Source organism: Triticum dicoccoides, chromosome 4A (genome assembly GCF_002162155.2).
Source record: "Triticum dicoccoides isolate Atlit2015 ecotype Zavitan chromosome 4A, WEW_v2.0, whole genome shotgun sequence".
NCBI lineage: Eukaryota > Viridiplantae > Streptophyta > Magnoliopsida > Poales > Poaceae > Triticum > Triticum dicoccoides.
In genome coordinates, this window is record NC_041386.1 from 103,580,366 (window position 1) to 103,601,592 (window position 21,227).

A 21,227-nucleotide genomic window follows, 5' to 3' on the forward strand; every position below is an offset into this window, starting at 1 on the left:
CAAAGATTACGTGCATGTGGGCATCGAACGGGTGCATGAAATGCGGGTCACCCCTTGAAATAAGCGGGTAGCTATCTCAAAAAACAATCAACGACTAAAGAAAGTATAGATCGCATCATGATCAAGGTGATGGCACAGCTTATTTTCCCTGATGGCCAAGGCCCCTCTCACAACCTTCCACGTGGTCACCCGGACTTTTGGTGGGGCACTGCAGCTCCACAGTAATTAGATGGGTGAAACAACCGGTGGAGGAGTAGAAAGCATAACTGCTTGCCTAAGAAGTAAGACCTCAACTGGTCGAACAGTGTCGTTTGTCGGCGGCTCGGTCTTGAAGATTGATGGGTCAACTGGATAAGAGATTGTAATTGTGCTTCGTGATAAAGTCAAAAATAACATTTCTGTAACGTTGCAATAAATTTCCCATTGCCTAGAAGCTCCCAAGTCAAAAATTGGTGCATCGATGGAATAGCGCATGATGTCCACCGTCAAACATCTCGTAGATCAAATCGTGCAACTCTATAGGACTGTTGTGCATGATGCCCACCATCACACACAATAGTTCAAGACACCATTATATGATCAAAGAAGAGAAAAGGTGTATGAGACAATGCGCGATAGTGCTTAAGAATATCGATCGATCATCCCAAAGTAGGACGCACAACGTCCCGGACTTTGCTTCATACCTTGTTTTTCAGCTTAACTACTCATGGCAGAGCAGGAGGAGCGGAAGAAGCATAGCTCGTAGGGTGCGCTACGTCCCGGTCCTTGTTCCATAGCTTGTTTTTCAGCTAAACGCAACATTGACCGGAAATCTACGGCGCGCGAGGAGCAGGCCACTGTCTACGCACCTAAACACGAGGACGGCTGCTAATCACCCACGGGATGTCAAAATGACAAGACCAATCGTTCACATCATGCAACGAAAGTAGAACACCAGACAAGGACGAACCGAAGATTTCAAATCACACGCGGCATGGCAAGAGCTCGTTGCGTAACATGGACTGTTGACGGCGTGAACGCCACAAGGTCACGATAAGACCCGACGTGCCCCACAGAGAAAAAATCTACACAGTAGTAGATCGGCTAAGATCTACTGGTCTTTTCCGACGCATTGATGATCAGATATTTTTGCTCCTTCCCACAGAAGGCGCAAATCATCACGATCAATCACCGAGACGATATTTCTGAGATCTTTTGGTGGTAGCCCGAGCGTGTGACGGAGAAGCCGATAGTAGAGCGAAATATTTTACGACACGACACGCGACATCCGTCGGTGTCCGCTCGGAGCTGGAGCCGCGCGTTGCTTTGGGACTACGACATCATGTGATGTGCCGCTGATGGCTCCTGCCGTCGCCACGTAAAGCCGGCGGGCGACAGCGAGGTCAGAGCCGGCGCGGCGACGGTGCGGCCGTGCGAGAAGAGGAGGCGCCGTCGCGGGCCCCCACTGCCGGACCACGACGCCACGGGCGCTCGTCGGGAGGATGGCGTGAGGGAGGTGGGTGTCGTCGCGGGTGGCGACGTGTTGGGCGTCCGGGGCCGGGGTCTCGCTGTCACGGAGATCTGGGTGCTCGCCCTCGGATTCGAGCACGAGATTTTATTTTCGTTGGCAAACAGGAAAAGCCTTTTGTTCAATTCAATGGTCCCTCGCGTCGCGTCGCGCTTTGAGGGATGCCAAGATCGAGCCCGGCCAATGGCGCGACGGCAGCACCCCGCGGTGGACAGGACAGAGACGGACGTCTTGCTGTTGTTCCGACGGTGCTCGGCAGCGTCGGGTGCCAAGTGTTCGCCTCTGCGTCAGCTCACATGATCGGCCGCTGGAGACAGCTCAACAACGTGAACAGGAGCAGTACCAAGTTCAAGGAGTCCAAACGAAACGAGCATCCGGAAAGAAAAAAAAAAGCTATGGAACAATGTCGTGCAGATCTGATCACGCCCTTCTCCGTGTTGTTCTGCAAGATTTATTATACGGTGGGCAAACAATCACATTTTTATTCTTCTAGCCTCCGAGAACACCAGTCAAGGGAGCAACATCATCGCACCGCTTGGCCCACAATACAAACCTCACAGCTTAATAAACCCCGGATCCTTTTTACTCTACATATAAGATTTATCTTGGTAAAGTTTGATCATATTCGTATTGAAAAAATATCAATGTTTACAACACTAGAGTTATGCTCCCTCCGTTTCACAATGTAGTACGTCCACGCTTTCCGAAATTCAAGTTTGACCGTAAATCTAACCAACGAGAACAACTGTGGCGGAAGCAAAACTTATACCACTGAATTCGTATTTTTGATATGAATTTAGTGATGTAATTTTTGTTCCCACCACAGTCGGTCTTGTTGACTAAATTTATGGTCAAATTTGAATCTCGGGAAGCACAGGCGCACTACATTGCGGAATGAAGGGAGTACAATATGAAAATTAAATTCATAACACATCTAATTATATTGATTTTGTATTGTGAATGTTGGTATTTTTTATATATAAAGTTGATCAAACTTTACCAAGCTTGACTTGAGGCAAATCTTATATGCGAAGTAAAAAAGACCAAAGGGAGTGCGATATAGAACATGGAAGAACACTATATTTGGCTGTGCTAATGGTGGGTGCAAACAATAGCAGCAATCTGAACTTCGTTGTCACACCAACTTCGCATGCAAATGATAACGTTTTGATGCTTTTGATCCCACGGAGTGGGAGCATTTCCCAACTTCTGTTGCATGTGATTCTCATCTGGCTTTGCCTTCCACCATTCTGAGCATGATGATGGTTGTACTAGATGAAACAGGGCATGAATTTGAACATGCCCCACTACAGAAAAATCAATCCAACAGCAAGGCAATTCTTAATCCGAAAAGAGTTCACCAAGTTGCAAAATAATCACACAATTCTGACCACAACTTTCTTCACATGGCTGATCTGAACAATGGCGAATACTCATGGAGTCTAGATTCAAGATGACCTCAGTTTTACAGGAATATTTATTTTGGTTGCCAACAACACAAGATATGACTGGACTCCTGGGCAACAAAGCGAAATATGGCCTCTTCCTTGGTAGTCTTCAAGCTGGATAGAACCCATTGACACTCATACCTCCATCCACTGAGATCGTCTGGCCTGTTATGTAAGTGGAACCAGGCATGCAAAGAAAAGCAACCAGCGATGATACCTCTCCTGGTTCTCCGACACGCCCCAGTGGAGTTCGACTCACAACGGAGGCCTCAAATTCCTTGTTAGCCAAAAGCTGCACCAAAAACAAATAGCAGAGGTTCAGGGATCAGAGTTACCATTTTCCAAGAGGTTACATGATAGGGCCCCGCCCCATGCACCGAGTACAGGCAGATGTGCTAACTACAAAGAGTTCATAAGCAATTGTTCTTGCACAAAAGAAGCTTTAACATGGGGCTGCAATATAATATATTCTTTCTATGTTTACTACTATAGGACTAAGAAGAAAATTTGAGATAACAGAATGTAGTTTTGATGTGCTTCTATACACATGTACAAATGACCATGAATGGCATCAGTTCTACTCCCTCCGTCCCAAAATGTAAGATGTTTTTTGACGCTATCATAGTGTCGAAATATTGGGACGGAGGGAGTAATAAAATTAAGAGCATATTCAAGGAATGAGAAACTGGAGCTGCCCACAGAAAAAAAAGGGAAGGAGAAAAAACAGAGCGTGGCTTAGCTAGTTTCAGTTGGACACTACTGCTAGCTCTCAAATTTGTGGACATTTATGTTATGTGTACCACGGTTAGCTATAGCAATTATCGACACACAGTTAGGTGGCTTATATATTCAGGGTACCAGGCAATCTTCAGCAGGAATTCAGGATCCCAACTTTAGCATGGCCACCGCACAAGGACAGCATGCCCAAATCAAGAGAAGGAATTTAGGATCCTAACATTAAACTCTCATTTTCTGAATTGCTGCAGGCATGACTGTATATTGGTCGGTATCATTATTTTAGGACCCTGATAAGTACCGAATGTCAGGTACGAGCGCATGGCAACTCCGAACGTTTCCGACGGCAGGTTTAGTAACGCGAGAATGGCAACTTTAGTTGCCAAACATGGCAAGAAACTTGCCGTGTGTCACTGGAAATCGCCATCCTTGCGTGACTGGAATTGCCATTGAAAAACGTCAGGACCGGAGTGCCACGCACCTGACGTGTGGCACTTATCATTTGGGTTATTTTACCCTACTTAACAGTTTTAATCCTAACCATGCATGATTGACCCTCCCTTTCAGCAATCCTTCCAGGGTACACTTATTGTGGATTAGCGGAAGTAGATACATGATACACCTGCTCCCTGCTACCATCTTGTAACGTGGGAACCTAATACGTCAAGAGCTAAGGTATACTAATTATAACCATTGTGAAATAAGATAATACTGATAACCAAACAGCTGCACTCTGTTCGTTCTCTGATAGTAATGACGGTACAGGCTGAAACCAACATGACTTTTACTACCCTAAATGTAATTTGAATATAAGTATAAGCATACTTTTTGCGATAATTTCTATCGACTGGTCCTAAAACATGCACTTTGTTCATTCTCTGATAGTAGATGGAATGTATAGGCTCATATCAACATGATTTTGCTACTCTACATGTAATTTGAATATAAGTAGAAGCATACTTTTTGTGCTAATTTCATCAAGAACTGATACTAAAACATGTTTAGTATCATAAATGAGTCAGCTTGCTCTGTTCAGATACTCAACGACATAATCATATCACTATAACTAAGCACAGGTTGCGCAGCAATACTCTCAAGAAAAATAATGCAGTTAAACACATATATGGAAGAAAGCAATAGAATAATGCATAATTAGTCCTCAAGTCAAACAGGTAAGAAGGATAACCACGACGCAGTTAGAGTTGCTATAGTCTGCATACTACGTCACAATCATGATTCATAATATGTTCCAAATTACTGTATAGACTTGAGAGGAATAATCAAATTGAGACCCTTACTCCTTCTGTAAGCGAAGTCGTTATGTACCATGGAGCAACAGAGTTTGTTCTTATGCCATCTTTTGCCCATTCACATGCTAGGTTCTTGGTTAACTGGTTGATGGCACCTGAACAAAACCAGTAGCTAGTTACGCATAGTAGATGTCTGAAAAATCATAGTAGATGCTCAGGAAGTCAAAGTCACGGGCGGGTAGTGAGCTCCAGTAGTTACCTTTAGTCATGGCATATAGAGTACCGCTAAATACGGCTACTAATCCACAGACAGATGATATGAAAACAATGCTTCCCAAACCAGATGCTTTTAGAAGAGGATGTGCAAGTTGGCAAAGATGATATGCAGATTCAAGATTAGTGGCCATCAAAAAAGAGTAATCTTCAGCGGAAAATTCAGTAGTTGGCTTCCTTATGTTTGTCCCCACATTGTTTACCTTAAAGAGGAAATGAAGAAAGTCAGAGCGAATCGGCACAAACAATATGCAGACCCAAGGTAAGTGGCCCTCAAAGAGAGTAAACATTTCTCGCAGAAAAAGAGTGACTAAACTTCTACAGGACATTCAGTAGTTGGTTTCCTTATGTTTGTTGCTCCAATGTTTACCTTAAAGACCAAGTGAAAGAAGACGGCACAAATCTACACAAGCACTCAGGTTATGGAATCAACACTACAAAACACATGGGAAATTAAAACGGAGATCCAACAAACAGTTTATCTTGCAGGGCACCCTGCAGTCCTGTACTCTGACAAAACCCGGATTTTGGTGGAATGCGCTATATTTGAATAAAATGCAGATCTTCAAGGAAAATGTTATTTCCCCGTAAAGGACAACAGGAGTACTGCCCACTCAATTAAAAAACAGTTCAATTTCACAACGCACATATGTAACAAGCGACGAAACCATTTTGGTCGACTAGAGAAGCAAAGAACCTAAACGCTAGCCATTATCGTCGGAAACAACACGCTGGAAGGTAAGTGCTCACGCATTCACTGCTCAACACCGAATATGAGACCACTCCATCTAAGAAATGATGTCTATCCGGATAAACTTTGGGCCGCTGCTCCACCAGTCAGCTAACCTGCCCTGGATGGTAGCTGTCTGAGTCAGCTGCTCAAGATTGGACCAGGCCGCCACCTTCTTCCACACCTGCTTGGAAAAGCTACAATCCATCACGACATACTCAGCTGATTTATTTTCCACCCTGCATTGGTTCAATCCACTTGTTTTTGTCAAGAGCACAGTGAACCTTACTATTCTTGAATCTCACGCTACTACTAGCAATGGTACAATCTACGCCGCCACCTTCCCAGGAAGCCATCCAGATTCCAAGAACTTGGCTGTCTGGTCGTCTCCCAGGGTTACCAAAGTCGTGGCACTGAAGAGGGCCCGATCGAACGGCACCGTGTTGCCCGCCCAAGGTTTATCAAGATCTGTCTATTCAGACCATCAAAGGAAAATATTGACCTATGAGATTTAGCAAACTTCACCAACGCACCAAAAGTTAAACATCAGCTTTCGCACCTGTGGTAATACTAGTACAGCCAGTACAGCCATCAACACATTTCATTCAACCTTGTGTTTACAAATTTTCAGATTTTGAATTCACCTGTTCTATGCAGAATTATTAAGATAAGAAACATCATTTCATTGGGAATGTCTGTCCGCAGCGCGTTTTTGTGAAATCAACATACACATGATGCTGAAAGTGAAGAAAGGTCCATAAATAAACACACGGACATGATTGATAGTGAGAGGTGGCCAGGTGGGAGTCAATGTAGTTCGCAAGCTACATCGGGCAATTGCACGGACCAGTGGGTTTAGTACTTGACTTTCCGAAGGGCTCCGTGTTTGGTTTGCCATGTTCCGTGCTTCATTACTGTTTCATTTGTACTAGGTTGGAGAATAGTACATGGGCAATTAGGGGGTGAATTTCAACTACGTGTGTGTGCTTAACTGCAACTCACAGCAGGCTGGTATTCCCAGAGAAAAAACCGATAATACAATACTGCATTTCTGACGGATGGATATGATATATACTAGGAACGAGAAAGAAGAGAAATGAAGATGCGATTTGGTTCCAACTCACGAGGATGTTGAGCTTGCCGCCGAAGCGTTCGGCGACGTCGCCAATCAGGCGCTCCCGCTGCTCCCGGACGGAGAGGTCGCAGACGGAGGTTGTGACGCGGAAGCCCCTGGCCTCCCACTCCTTGAGGCGCTCGCCCAGCTCCGCCTCCTTCCGGGAGCAGGTGTGCACGGCCGCCCCCAGCGCCGCAAGTTCCTCCACCACCGCACGCCTGCGCATCACACGGGCTCCTCAGGCCGGCCATCGAGGGGATCTCTCGGGGTTTGGGGCGCTGCTGGGGAAGAGAAAGAGGTGTCCGAGGGGGTACCCGATCCCGCGGGTGCCGCCGGTGACGAGAGCCGTCTTGCCGTGAAGAGACCACCTTCCTGGAGCACCCGGCTGGCTCGATCCCGACGGCTCCGCCGCAGCCATCTGCCAACCACCCGCCGCTCTCTTCGGATTCTGTGCTTATCGGTTCCACGAACAGACGACCGGAGATGCACTGGTAGACACTAACAGTGAGGTAGTGTGCGGTCGTTTCTCCTGGAGTACTTGTAGTATTTAAGTTTTTCTTTTTTTAGGGAAATACCATAATTGCTGATACATGCACCCTCTCGCATACAATTAAAGAATTTGAAAGAAATTTAAAGAAACCTGTAATCGGAAAATAAAATAATAATAATTGTATATGATGTAGCAGCTGCGTTTTCATCATTTCTTACCTTTTTGGCATGAAAAGAAGGAATTTAAGAGCAACTCCAATGGGGCGACCCATTTCGTCCGTCCGCGTTCATTTGGGTCGGCGCGGACAAAAATGGCGGCCCAACGCGTCGACCCAAACGGACGCGCGTCCGTTTTTCGTGCGCAGGCGACCTATTCCGGGCCCATTTTTTAGGCGGATTTGCGTCGGCGTGGACACGAGACGGACGCGCGCGCGCCTACTCCTCTCCCCGGGCCCGCCTGTCGGTGCCAGCCACAACCATTTCCCCCCATTTTTCCAAAAACACTCCGCCAGCGCGCGCCCCCCGCCCCCAACCAGCGATGGAGGACGCCATCGACCTCGACCTCGACGCCGCCGCCAGCCTCGCCTCCCTCGCCTCGTCCGGCGTCGTCGCCCCCTCCGGGAAAGGCAAGCCTCGTGCCCCGCGCAAGACCGCCGCGGTGACCAAGCCGAAGAAGGCGCTGACGCCCGAACAGCGGGTAAGGGAGTCGGCCAAGAGGAAGGGTCGGAGGCATGCCGCGGACGCGAGGGATGACGCCGCTGCACAGGCCGCCACCGCCGCCGCCGCGCAGCAGGAGTTCACCAACGCCCGCGTTGCCGCTGTAACGAGGGAGGCGCTTTACATGCTTGGGGTAAACCCTAGCCAGCACCACCTCGTCCAAGTCGTCGTCACCGCGGCCAGCCCCGGCTCGTCGATATTTCCTCGGATGGTGCCCGACTCACCCCGCGCATCGGCTTGCAACCCGGTCCCCGGCTTCCACGTCTACCCGCAGGCCTCCCGCCTCTCCGGGGAGTGCTCACCCGACGTGAGCGTGGTCGCGCCTTCCACACCCGCGCCCGCGCCCATCAACCTCAACGCCACCCCGGTGGTCGGTGGCTCGTCGTCCGGCGGCGCGAGGAAACGCGCGCGACAGACGCCAGCCGGCGGTCTCCGGGACGCCCGCAACCTGTTCGACGAAATGCCGTCCGCCGTCGACGAGGACTACATGCAACACCTCATCTTCGAGGGTGGTGCGCTGGGCGCTGGCTACGATCCTGACGAGACGCAAAGCCAGGACGACCGTGGGGCGTTCACGCCGGCCGCTGGCTATGATCCCTATCAGGCGGCCTTCATGCGTGATCAGGTCGGCGTCGACCTGGACGGCTTCCCCCTCGACCACGAGTTCCCGGACGAATATGAGCTAAAGGAAGAGTACGAGTGCGGCATCGAAGTGGAGCCTTTGTTCGAGGACGAGCTCGCCAACCAAGCCGCCGGGCCGAAGCCGAAGCGCAAGAGCAAACGCACGAAGGCATACACAGCTGCCGAGGACAAGCTTCTATGCGAGTGTTGGCGAGACATTGGACAAGACCCAAAGACGGGCGCCGAGCAAAAGCATTCAACCTTTTGGACTCGTGTGCACCGCGAGTTTCATGAGTACAAGAAGTTTCCACCCTACCAATTTGTGAGCACGCGCGGGTGGGTCTCCATTTCCAAGCGGTGGAGGGTAACCCAACAAGAGTGCAACAAGTTTTGTGCCACCCTTGAGAGCGTCAAGGCCCGCCCCGTGAGCGGCATCGGCGTGCAAGACATGGTATGATAGCAAGCAAGTCGGCCTCTTTTGTGCCATCAAAATCATTTTTTGCGTCTTCATTTGCTATCACTTGCCCATATGCTTGCATGGAAATATTTTGTAGGCATTTCAAGCTTTGGAGGCATTCAAGGTTCAACACAATGGCAAGTGCTTCAACCTCTCCCATTTGCTATCGTGTCATCAAGGACGAAGAGAAGTTCAAGGCATAATATGCCGCGCTCAAGGCATGTGGGGGGAAGGGCGCCGTGGAGGATGTTGGGGAGGGCGAGCCAGCACGACCGCGGGGGAAGACCAACTTCAAGAAGGAGGACAAGCGAGATGCGGCCACCAACACCTTGATCGCAAGCGTGGACGGCATGATGAATAAGAAGGACTCAAGGGAGGAGGAGCACCGACGTTTCAAAGAAGAGCAAATGAGCGCTTTCATGGAGATCCAAAGGAGGAGGCTTAAAATTGACGCCGAGAAGCAAGCCAAGATGTTCGAGCTCGAGGCCGAGAAGCAAGCGAATATGCTAGAGATCGAGGCCGCCAACGCCAAGACAAAGGCGAAAGAAGTGGCTCTTGAAAGCATGATGACCGGGGTGGAGATCATGAAGGTGGATCTCAACGCCTTGTCGCCAAGGAAAAGGCCGTGGTTCGAGAAGATGCAGGCCGACATGCTCAAGTTCCAGGGCGACTGATCTATGGCGTCGAGGGCCATCTTTTTGTATGTCGGCAGGTGTGCCGGCATGACCACGGGAGCCGCGGTGGCGTGGTCAAACTCCAAGCCCCACAATTTTTTGTGTGCTGGCATATGTGCCGGCCGGCTGGCGAGCAAGTGCGCCAGTAGGAACTGTGGTATTTTTTGAAGCCGGCATTGTATGTCGGTGCTGGCATGGTGCTGGCATGATCGGCTGCGGGCCTTTTTTAATTCAAAAGTTGAATGCGGACATGAAATGGGTCGGCGCGTTGGACGCATTGCTGACCCAAATGCAAAACTGGGCGGACATCGGGTGGGCGGCCGACCCAAACGGCCAAAAAGCGGACAAATGCACCGTCTGTTTGGGTCGCTCCATTGAAATTGCTCTAATGTGTTTTATGTAATGAGATGACTATGCCGTCAATCGTGATGGCCAGGATTAAAAGAGAAGTCTGAAACTAGATCATTACCAGGGCTAAAGATTTGGGTACGTAATTCCGGAAGAGTAGTCTCGTTCAGCGGCGGAGCTTTTTTCGAGGGCACGCGAAAGGCGTGCCTTAGCTTTATAGAAGGGGAGAAAAAATTTACAAGATATTACAAGCCCGCAGGCATCACCGAAGCGTGCCTACCAGCTCCACAGACACCACCTAGGCGACTACTCACAAAAGTGAAAAACTCCACTCCCTCTAGCTAGCGCCCAAAGCTGACGCTCCCTGAGAATGTTCTCGACCAGTTGTAGTTCATTACACGCGTCGTTCCTACCGAAAACCCTACCATTCCTCTGCTTCCATACACTCCAACAAATCAACATAACAAAAGAGTCAAAATCCTTCCATTGAGTCTTGGGTATCCTCTTCCTCGAAGCTCCCCACCAATCTTCCACCCTGTCCTGGTCATTTGGCAGCAGCTCCAACAGTATGTCTACCTTGGTGAAGCACTGGAACCAGACCTGTCTGGTATAGACACATTGTGTGAGTATGTGGTCCACCGTGTCTTGCTCCTGATCACATAGAAAGCATGGAGAGATTGTGTCTTGAAGGCCATGGCGCACTCGCCTGTCCGACGTACAGACCCTGTATTGGACAGCCAGCCACATAAAAAGCTTGCAGGAGAGAGGAGCCCCACTCTTCCAAATTGCGTCCGCAAGCTGGAATCTGATTCCCCCTTCACACATCATCGCATATGCAGAAGCCGCAAAGTAGGTGCCTGCAGGGTTCCATCTCTAGATCATTTTGTCCTCCTCTCCTACGTGCAGCTCAAAGTTCATGGTGGCCTCGCAGAGCCTGATAAGTTGAGCAAGTCCTTCCGTGTCCAGCTCCCCGCTCACGTCGTTCATCCAGTTATGAAGGTACAGGCCGTTCTTTACCAGTCGCTTGTTGATCACCTGTGTTTTGACCTTGGCAACCGATAACGGTGCCAGCTCATTCACCTTCGATCCGCTAATCCATCTGTCCTTCCAAAAGAGTGCCTTAGTGCCGTCCCCTACCTGCCAGTGAACCATGCTAGAAAAGGCCGAGCTTACATCCTTGTCCATGAGCGTCATGAGTCCTTGCCATGGTCGAGTGTCATCATGTCTCCTGAGCCACTCCCACCTCATCCTAAGCGTGATACCGTGACGGTGGAGGTCAATTACTCCCAGTCCTCCCACCTGCTTCGGCCTGCAAACCCTCTGCCAGGCCACCGCGCACTTTCCTCCACGAATTTGTTCAGAGCCAGCCCAGAAGAAGGCTCGGCATCCATTGTCCACCTTTTCTAGCGCCCACTTTGGTGCTTCAGCCACGAGCATATGGTGGATCGGTCTCGCCCGCATTACCTGGTTCACAAGGATCAACCTGCCAGGCCGAGTCACCAGACCTCTCTGCCATCCCGGAAGAATCTTCAATGCTGCATCAATAATAGGCTGCCAGTCGGATCTAGTCAGTTGCTTGATACTGAGCTGTGGACCCAAGTATTTGCATGGAAACTTGGCGATTTGCCAAGGCACCATGCTCCGAACCAAGGCCTCATCTTCCTCGCTGCTCCTGATGAGTATTGCAGATGACTTGGCAAAGTTGACTTTGAGGCCAGAAGCTTCTCCAAAGATCCTCAGCGGCGGAGCTACACACCAGGTTTGGGGCCTGGGTCGCAGCGCCGAAAGTATTCGTTGACCATAGCAGTTTTCTTTACCGTTAGTCATCGTAGATCACTATAGCGTGGAAGATGGCCCCGGGCCAGTGCTAGTCTGGCTTCGCTCTTAGTCTCGTTGTATTGCCTTTGTTTGTCATCTCTTAAAAATTTATTAATCCCTGTTCGAGGACGGGGCGTCAATCCGCATTGGCTGAGCAGCCCATCCGAGTTTGAGCCCTGGCTCAGACACACGATGCGTATAAAGTTTCTTATATAAAAAAAATGCCAACAAGGGTTAACTCTTGGATTGATCTTATTTTTCTTTACACAAATGATAATGCCCACACGTGTGACATGTTTGCATTTTGTCCACACACGTTGATCCTCGTTGATTCTGTTTGCACGAATCTTAAAGAAATATGTTGGAATTTCAGTGCCACGTAGGCATAGCATGTTGTGTGGGCGTTAGAGCGCTCGCCCATACAACCCGCAACACGCGGTTGTCGGCTGCGTCGTGTGGACGAACAAGTTCCCGTCCACACAGTCACCACCTAGTCCGCCCGCGTGTGGGTGAACTGCTTTTCGCCCACACGACACTCGTACATTGCTAGATGCAAATATAGTTGTCCGTACGTGGCAACCAGATAAACACACATGACAAGTATGATTAACCACACATGACAACTATGGTTGGACCATATATGGCAACTGCAGTTGCGCGTATGTGGCAACCAGGTAAACACACATGACAAGTATGATTAACCATATATGACAACTATGGTTGGACCACACGTGGCAACTAGATAAACACACATGTCAACTATTGTTTGATCACATGTGGCAAGTAGTTAATCACATACGGCAACAATGGTTTGATTATACGTGGTAACTACCATAAATTAGACATGACAACTATAGTTAACCAAAACAGAGAGAACTGCCATACTTTTACAATTACATTTGTCATCCCGGATAACTAAAGTTGCCATCTCCGGGATAACTAAAGTGTCATCCCGCGGGTAACTAACGTAGTTGCGCCATAACGTGTGGGCATATTTGCTTCATGCCACATGCACGAGATGGGGATGAGTAGTACTTGTTGGACGTGCGGCACGAAGTAACTGTGCTCACATGTATGAGCAGTTCTAATTTCACCCACACATGACCCGTGTGGGCTGCCTCCTGCTTAAGTCACACACGGTCTGTGATCAGATGTCTAATATGCCATACACATGGTGAATATCGATTCTTAATTACTAAGATGAGGCAAAATTGTTGCCTCCTTTAAAAAGATAAGGATCCTTTTGACACAACAAATTTTTTTGCGGGCACTTTTGACACACCATGTCATACTTTTTTCTTTCTTAAACTGTGGTCAAATTTTCTTTTAATCGTGGATCTAAATCATATGTCTCATTTTCCGTCACTCTTTCAATTACTATTCTTCATTTTCATGTTACATCCGCCACTGCCTTAACCACTTGCCGTTAGGTATCGAGAAATAAGGGATCCAGTGCTTGCCGCGCCTCCTGAGAGTTCAGTTGATTCTGGCCGTTCGATGCGTTTGGTTGATGCGTTTCTGTCCGTTGGATCCATGCGGTGATGGATTCTGGCCGTCGGATCGAGCCGCGCGCCTGTAGCAATGAATAGTTACCGTCTCGCGATAAATATCTGCTGCCACCGCCCGTAATTCCAGCGCCCCACCGAGGGTATTTTGGGTGTTTCACATTGTGGGTTTGTGCGTGTCGATGGGTGGGTGGATGCTTCCTCTCCTTCCGGGTCCTCACTTCCCCGATTGCCGATTGGGTGAAACCCTAGCCACCACTCCCCGTCGCGCCCCTCTCCTCCACTCCCCATCGCGCCCCCTCTCCTCCAATCCCCGCAGCCGACGACGAGGTCTCGCCCTTCGCCGAGCTTGCCACCACCGCTGCTCTCCCCTCGCCATCGCCGGGAGGAGTGTGTAGGCCGCCGCTTGCGTCGTTTCTCCGCAGCCGCCACCGCCCCCTTCCCTTCCAAGCCTGCGGAGATGACGGCGCCGGCGCTGGCGCTCGCGGTGGTCGGGTACTGGGACTGAGTCGCCGCCGCCACATCATCTTCTCCTCCTCCCCAACACCGCATGAGTGCGGGTCGCCGTCGCACCAGATGAGGTGGGGCTACAACCACGCCCCCTTCACCTCTTCTACCCAGCCGTGCCACTCGGGACGACAAGATCCAGCCATGGCGGCCGAGATCCAGTTGGCTGCCATCGATATGAGGAGCGCTCGCGCCGCTGCTCCGCCGTTCGTCGTCCACTTGGCCGCAACCATGCACAAGAAGAGGTGATGTCACGGCAGCAGGGTCCTCACCTGTCTCCGCTCCCTCGTCTCCCCCTTCTGCTGGCAAGGGTGCTGAGCAGCAACAGTTCCATCTCCCTCCCCAACGCGTCATTGCCTCATCTTGAGCTGCAATGAACCAGAGGTGCCAAGTCTCTCCTTACTCTTTCATGGCGAATCCATTTTTATTGTCACATGTTTGATGGTTTTCTCCTCTCAGCCCAGAGAAAGAGAATTGATGTGATGATTGAGGTAGAAGGCATGGATTGTTTGGGGCTTCTCTGAAATAAGCGTCTCTAATGCAGGAAAACAACATGAATGAGCTTAAGAGATTTAATGAAGAGATGAATACAGTCGGAGCCTGGGATTTTTATACACAGAGATGGTGCATAAATAAGCAAAACAAAAAATGCGCCAATGCTTTGCCAGAATTTCGTTGGTCCTCTCAAAATTGTGGGGAAACCAAGATTGAATTTAGAGATGTTTCATATGCTTGGCCGTTGACACACCTCTCTTCAAGGCAAGGTCATTTCCAAGGTGATCTCATCCTAAGTCACTCAGATATCATGTTATCCTCTTGCTGGAAGTTTATTTGTGACATCTCAGTCCAACATAAGCTTGTTTTGAGGGGATGTCTCTTTTTGTGGTCGTTAGGTTTGATAGTCGTTGTAATAGCATTCTTACTATATCACCTGAATTTCTAATCTTATGTTCCTGCTATTATGCTCTCGCCGTAGGTGATTACAGCGCTAGGACCTGCCCCTGATAAGAACCAGGGCACCCGTTTAAACAGAATGATGACTGTGTGAGGCTTAAAATATCGCCATCATAGCAGGTATAGTTGAAAACTTTTACAGCCCTCCAAGCCCTATGGGCTGCGCCAGAACTTAGATTTTTGATCCCTGGCATAAGTTCCTGTAGGTATTGGCATTTAACCTTTGTTTACAACTACTAAAGGAATGCATATGGTTGTCCTTAGCACTTATAGTTGATCTTTATCTGAAAATAAACGCCATCTGTTTGCCAACTTTGCTTGGAACATGGACATGGAAAGATGCAAGCGTTACTATCTTGCAAGCTCGCTCTAAAAGATAAATTTGAATGGATCTTTAATTAGACAACGCAAAAACCTTTCCGTGTTTGTTGAGCCCTGTGTACAGTATTTCCTAAGCAATCTCAATCCAATATGTATAAACTTCTATTTGTTTTTTAAAGTAATTATTATTATGCTTCGGCAGTTGACTCGCTCTTTGTCCTTTTACCATGTCTGTCCGTTCAGGTGTATTAGACGTAAGGGTTTATTTTTTGGGAATTTATTTAGATGTCAGGTTGCTTTCTGTACTTTGATCTGCAGCTCATGAGCCTTCCGTGGGTCCTATAGGATGACATGTACTTGATGTGTAGTTTCCATTTTATATATTTCACTCTTCCCTGGTGTTGTCTCTTACTGCTCGCACGGTTGAAAAATCCATTTTATTCACATGGTATCACACGGTTCACACACCACATTATCTAGATTTGTTCAAGTACTTGTGATTTACTAATGCAGGGGTGATGCTGTCACTTCCATGGTCCACCAGAATGAAGATCGCACTCAGTGCTGCAAGGGGGCTTGCCTTCCTGCACGAAGCTGAGAAGCCAGTTGTCTACATGGATTCAAGACATCCAACATATTGCTCGACGAGGTACACAAACCGCGTTTAATCGCTTTGATGTTTACTTCCATTCGCATAAATTCAGGACTCCTTATACACAAAAAACATTAGAATGGTTCACATAAATTGTTCAATAAACAGAATGAGCACCTATAATTTTTCATGAGGCTGATTTCAAGTTCTCAATTTGTTTCGCATGGATTGTTTGGGGCTTCTCTGAAATAAGCTTATCTAATGCAGGAAAACAACATGAATGAGATTAAGAGATTTAATGAAGAGATATGCCAGGATGAGGCGGAGTTGATGAAAGGCTTTGTAAAAGTCAGGTATAAATTTCGGACTTCCAATTCTGAATTATCCTTTTGGTTGCTGGTTGCGGGCCTTCAACTTTTTAATACCAAATCAAAAGATAAATACACCAGTCAGAATATCTGTGTACCATTGCTGTTTGCTGTAGATCTATCTTCATAGCTCCTTTTTTTAATCAATCCAGTGTAGGTACAAGGGTTGTCATCATACTCAAATTAGCTAGCTGCATTTGAAATACCTACCAAGCTTCACAGTTAGATGGTTTGAAAAAATTATTGCTGCTTTCTGTAGATAATTGGTTGAACTTCTTTTGGAAGAGGCAGCAGGAAGCATAGAAGACATGGTGCCATGGAGATTCAAAGTACGGAAAGATGGAAGAGGTTTTGATTCTTCTCATTGCATTTCTAATTTTGTTGGCTACTATACTAACCATTGGAAGTATAGATACTGCCCCGGTGGGGAATCAATATTACAGAGGAGTGCAATTGGAATTTTAACCTGGTGCAAATAGTGAACATGTGGATAATGAATAGGCTGTATTTTTCGTAGCAACCCATTCTGTTATGAATGATAATTTGTGTCTGTTTTGTATCTCTGCTGATAGAACATATGCTTTTCTATTATTGCGCGGGGATATTAGTTTATTTGATTCTGCAGATATGTTTTGAGATTTCCATAGAGCCGACCAATGAAACAACACTGGTTTATATAACACATCGTTTCTTCACAATTTGACTACTACGGTCACCGAATCCTTGGAACAGGTAGCCAGCCAAGGTTGCTTCAGCTAAGGGTTGCGGATGTTTTGTTTGGCTTGCATGAATTAAACCATGCTTCCAGTTTTAAAGTACACTTGAGCCATAGTTCCTGATAGTTCCAAGCTGATGTTTGTTTCCCTTGCATGAATTGAACATGCTACTCTAAAATCAGAGAGTAGACAACTATAGGTTTATTTTTTAGTTTAAGTATAGTAGCTACTAGCTACTGTATTTGCAATGCGAGTAGATTGTAAAATATGCAAACCCCTAATGTATACTAGGAAGTCTTTGTTCATTAGTATGGAAACATGTGTCGTAGTGTCTAGGACCCGCCGGTGAGCTGATCCACTCTTTAGTTTCCACCTTTTACTTTTAGCGTTTAATTTTGTTGTCGTTTCCTACGGATTTTCATTATTTCTCTTCTTTATATGTTCAAATTGTAAAGGAGGTAAAATGCACGTGCATGTCCTTGCCTGTGGAACCTTCGAATGTTCGAAGAAACTTGCTCTGAGCTCTGTGTGATCAAGTTTATGTGTTTCTATTGTACAGTGTCCCGGACAAAAGGACCAAGTTTTGGCGGCTGGGCATCGGGAGTCCAGTTGGTTGGCTTCAGCCTTTGAGGTGTTGTCGGCTAGCGGCGCCGCTTCTGAGTGTCTCCTCAACTCACTCCTGTGGCACCTTTGGTCGGTAAGATTTCCCCTTCTCTCTCTGTAACGTCCTCGATGCGGCTATAGCTCCCACGTGTCGAGGCACGACTTAGAGACATAACCGCATTGAAAGCAATGTCGCAAGTTAGGCAATCATCACAACATCCCATGTAATATAAATAATAAAGGGGAGATACATAGTTGGTTTACACTCGTCACGTCACACAAAGTACATAAATAGCATTATAACATTCAAACACTCATGGCCCGACTACGGCGCCAAAATAAAAGATAACCCAACATGCGACACGGTTCCGATCATCCCTAACTGGGCACCACTACTCATCATCAGGGAAAGACACGTAGTATCGTTGAGAGTCCTCGTCGAACTCCCACTTGAGCTCAAGCGCGTCACCTGGAGCGGAATCATCAGGCCCTGCATCTGGTTTGGAAGTAATCTGTGAGCCACAGGGACTCAGCAATCTCGCACCCTCGCGATCAAGACTATTTAAGCTTAATAGGTAAGGCAAGGTAAATATGTGGAGCTGCAGCAAGCGACTAGCATATATGGTGGCTATCCTGCTCGCAAAAGAGAGCGAGAAGAGGAGGCAAAGCGCGAACGAGTAAGTAGAGAGCATCCTGCGGCAAGCATTACTTCAACACCGTGTCCACTTTCCGGATTTCGTCGAGAAGAGGCCGTCACGGTAACTCACACGATTGATTTATTTTAATTAAGTTAAGGTTCAAGTTGTCTACAATTGGACATTAACAAATTTCCATCTGCCCATAACCGCGGGCACGACTTTCGAAAGTTCAAATCCCTGTAGGGGTGTCCCAACTTAGCCCATGACAAGCTCTCACGGTCAACGAAGAAATAGACTTCCTTCCGAGACGTTCTGATCAGACTCGGTACCTCGGTACTTCAAAACACTTCGACAGGTTAAAACAAATCCAGCAACACCGCCCGAATGTGCCGACAAATCCCGATAGAAGCTGCACATATCTTTTTCTCAGGGCACATTCAGATTGTCTTAGGTACGGGTAGGCTAGCCCAGAGTTGCCCCTGGTGGCCACCGGCAGCTGACAGGTGGACCAACACTCAGAGGAGCACTGGCCCGGGGGGGGTTAAAATAAGATGACCCTCGGGCTCCGGAAACCCAAGGGAAAAAGAGGCTAGATGGCAAAAGGTAAAACCAAGGTTGGGCATTGCTGGAAAAGCTTTAATCAAGGCGAACTATCAAGGGGTTCCCATTATAACCCAACCGCGTAAGGAACGCAAAAATCCGGAAACATAACACCGATATGACGGAAACTAAGGTGGCAAGAGTGGAACAAAACACTAGGCGAGAGGCCGAGCCTTCCACCCTTTACCAAGTATATAGATGCATTAAGATAATAAGATAATATAGTGATATCCCAACAAGTAAATAATGTTCCAACAAGGAACGGTCTTCAATCTTCACCTGCAACTAGCAACGCTATAAGAGGGGCTGAACAAAGCGGTAACATAGCCAATCAACGGTTTGCTAGGACATAGTGGGTTAGAGGTTTGACATGGCAATTTGGGAGGCTTGAAAGCAAGTGATAGGCATCGTAGCATGTCATAGCAAAAGAGCGAGCATCTAGCAAAACAAAGATAGTAGTGATTTGGAGGGTATGATCATCTTGCCTGCAAAGTTGTCAGAGTTGACTGGATCCTTTAGAGCAAACTCAACGGGTTCCTCGTTAGCGAATTCGTCTTCCGGCTCTACCCAAACAAGACAAACAAGCAAACGGAACACAATCAACCACGTGCAAAGCTCAAACAATATGATGCAAGGATGGTATGCTATGCGAGATGCGATGCGGGATGCATATGCAAGATTTGATAAGGGATGCATGAACCTGGCCTCAACTTGGAAAACCAAGTGTGCCACTGGAAAAGTGAGATGAAATCGCTTGAAAACGATATAAAGAACGCCGGAATCGGAGTTACGGTTTGGAAATGGCAAGCAATTCAAATATGACCACGTTCTGCGATTTATAACAAGTAGCCATCTAAATGCAACAAGATGAACATGCTACAACACTCAAACATGACATCAAAATACATGGCAGGAATCCATTCAAGATACTAGACAAAAGTCTAGCACTGAGCTACGGCCAATTCATCCATTAACAGGTTCAAACAAGCATGGCAAAAATGTATTTGGCAAACAGATCTCAGACTTAGTGAAATTAACACTTGTCTGGAATTTCAGATCGGATAGCACACTTTGGAGCATGAAAACTATATGCTGCAGGACCTGAACATGGCAAAGTAAAGCATGGCATGGAGATACTCAAAGAGCTTAACAAAAGTCTCTTAGTGACCTTGATACAAAAGGGATCAGAAAATACAATTGCAAGCATGTGAACATGGCAAAAACATAATCAGATCACAGACTTAGTGAAAACTGGAGCATACTGAAACAGATAACAAGTAGGCATGTTTACGAGCTCGATGCATTCACTACAGAGCAAGTCATGACAGCCTAAGCATACACCCATCAAGAATACATAAAATGCAAGCTAGACATGGCAGGAACAATAACATAGCATGCACGGATCAACTACAACATCATCGGTAAAATCGCTAACAAGTAGACAATCTGCCCAGATTCACGAAATGACAAAAGTAGAGCTCGATTGACTCAAGCTAGGGTGCTCCATAATTGCAAACAAAGACATGGATGGATAGAGCACTACAAGATTAACAAAACATCCTTACTGGTCATCCTCAAAAGAGGCACGGATCATTAGGAAACAACATGAACATATGGCCATATAAGATAAACAGACCAAGAACTTAGTGGAAATGCTAAGTCCCTGAAATCAGCATTAACAAATGCCTCACTTTGCAAGCTTGTGCTAGTCACCACACACATCACAAAAATACATAGGTTGCACCTCTAGAAAGATGGCAAAATCCTTAACAAAACATATGTAGAGCACCAGAGCATATCATGCACACAATAATCATGGCAAAAATGATAAATAGCTAAATGGAGCAGCAGATCTGACAATTAACTCAAATAGCACTCTTCTAACAGAATTTCGGGCATCAAGATGAACTCAAATGAAAACGATGCAATGAGATGAAATGATGTACTTTCTGAGATGAACATTTTGATATGCTATATGCCCAAAACGGAGCTACGGATGAGGAGTTACGACATGATGAACAGGAGCAAATGAATTAGGGTTAGGGACGGAAAGTCAACCGAATCTCAGATCTGGATCGGGTTTACACGCGGTTTGAGGTTCGTCACCGTTCCACCGGAGTTGACGTCCGAGTCGGCCGGATCGGAGGAAGACAAGCGTCGGGGTCGAGGTGGAGCGAGGAGGAGGCCGGCCGGAACGCGTCGGGGCGGCGAGGCGCGTCGGCGGCGAGGTCGGCGAGGGGCG

General features: G+C 47.4%; 1 protein-coding gene and 1 long non-coding RNA gene across 11 annotated transcripts in view; one reads left to right on the top strand and one right to left on the bottom strand.

The window, feature by feature from the left end:
* Nucleotides 1–2,825: 2,825 nt before the first annotated feature.
* LOC119285246 (tropinone reductase homolog At5g06060-like) lies at nt 2,826–7,556 on the bottom strand. The gene is made up of 5 exons (XM_037564486.1): nt 7,372–7,556; nt 7,068–7,275; nt 5,200–5,416; nt 4,989–5,095; nt 2,826–3,247 (listed from the first exon to the last, which is right to left on the bottom strand). Exons 1-5 carry the CDS (start codon nt 7,473–7,475, stop codon nt 3,065–3,067), a joined length of 819 nt encoding a protein of 272 aa, XP_037420383.1. The 5' UTR covers nt 7,476–7,556; the 3' UTR covers nt 2,826–3,064.
* Nucleotides 7,557–13,907: 6,351 nt separating this feature from the next.
* Nucleotides 13,908–21,227, top strand: part of LOC119285247 — a 10,691-nt gene continuing 3,371 nt past the window's right edge. For 5 of the 10 annotated variants that reach the window (XR_005139404.1, XR_005139406.1, XR_005139405.1 and 2 more), the window contains exons 1-7: nt 13,908–14,577; nt 14,653–14,969; nt 15,170–15,267; nt 15,982–16,117; nt 16,328–16,413; nt 16,688–16,776; nt 17,704–17,841. This is a non-coding gene — a long non-coding RNA (uncharacterized LOC119285247). Of the gene's footprint in view, nt 14,578–14,652; nt 14,970–15,169; nt 15,268–15,981; nt 16,118–16,327; nt 16,414–16,687; nt 16,777–17,703; nt 17,842–18,153; nt 18,214–21,227 lie in introns of those variants that run through there. The other 5 variants (XR_005139413.1, XR_005139411.1, XR_005139412.1 and 2 more) reach the window with 5 other exon arrangements.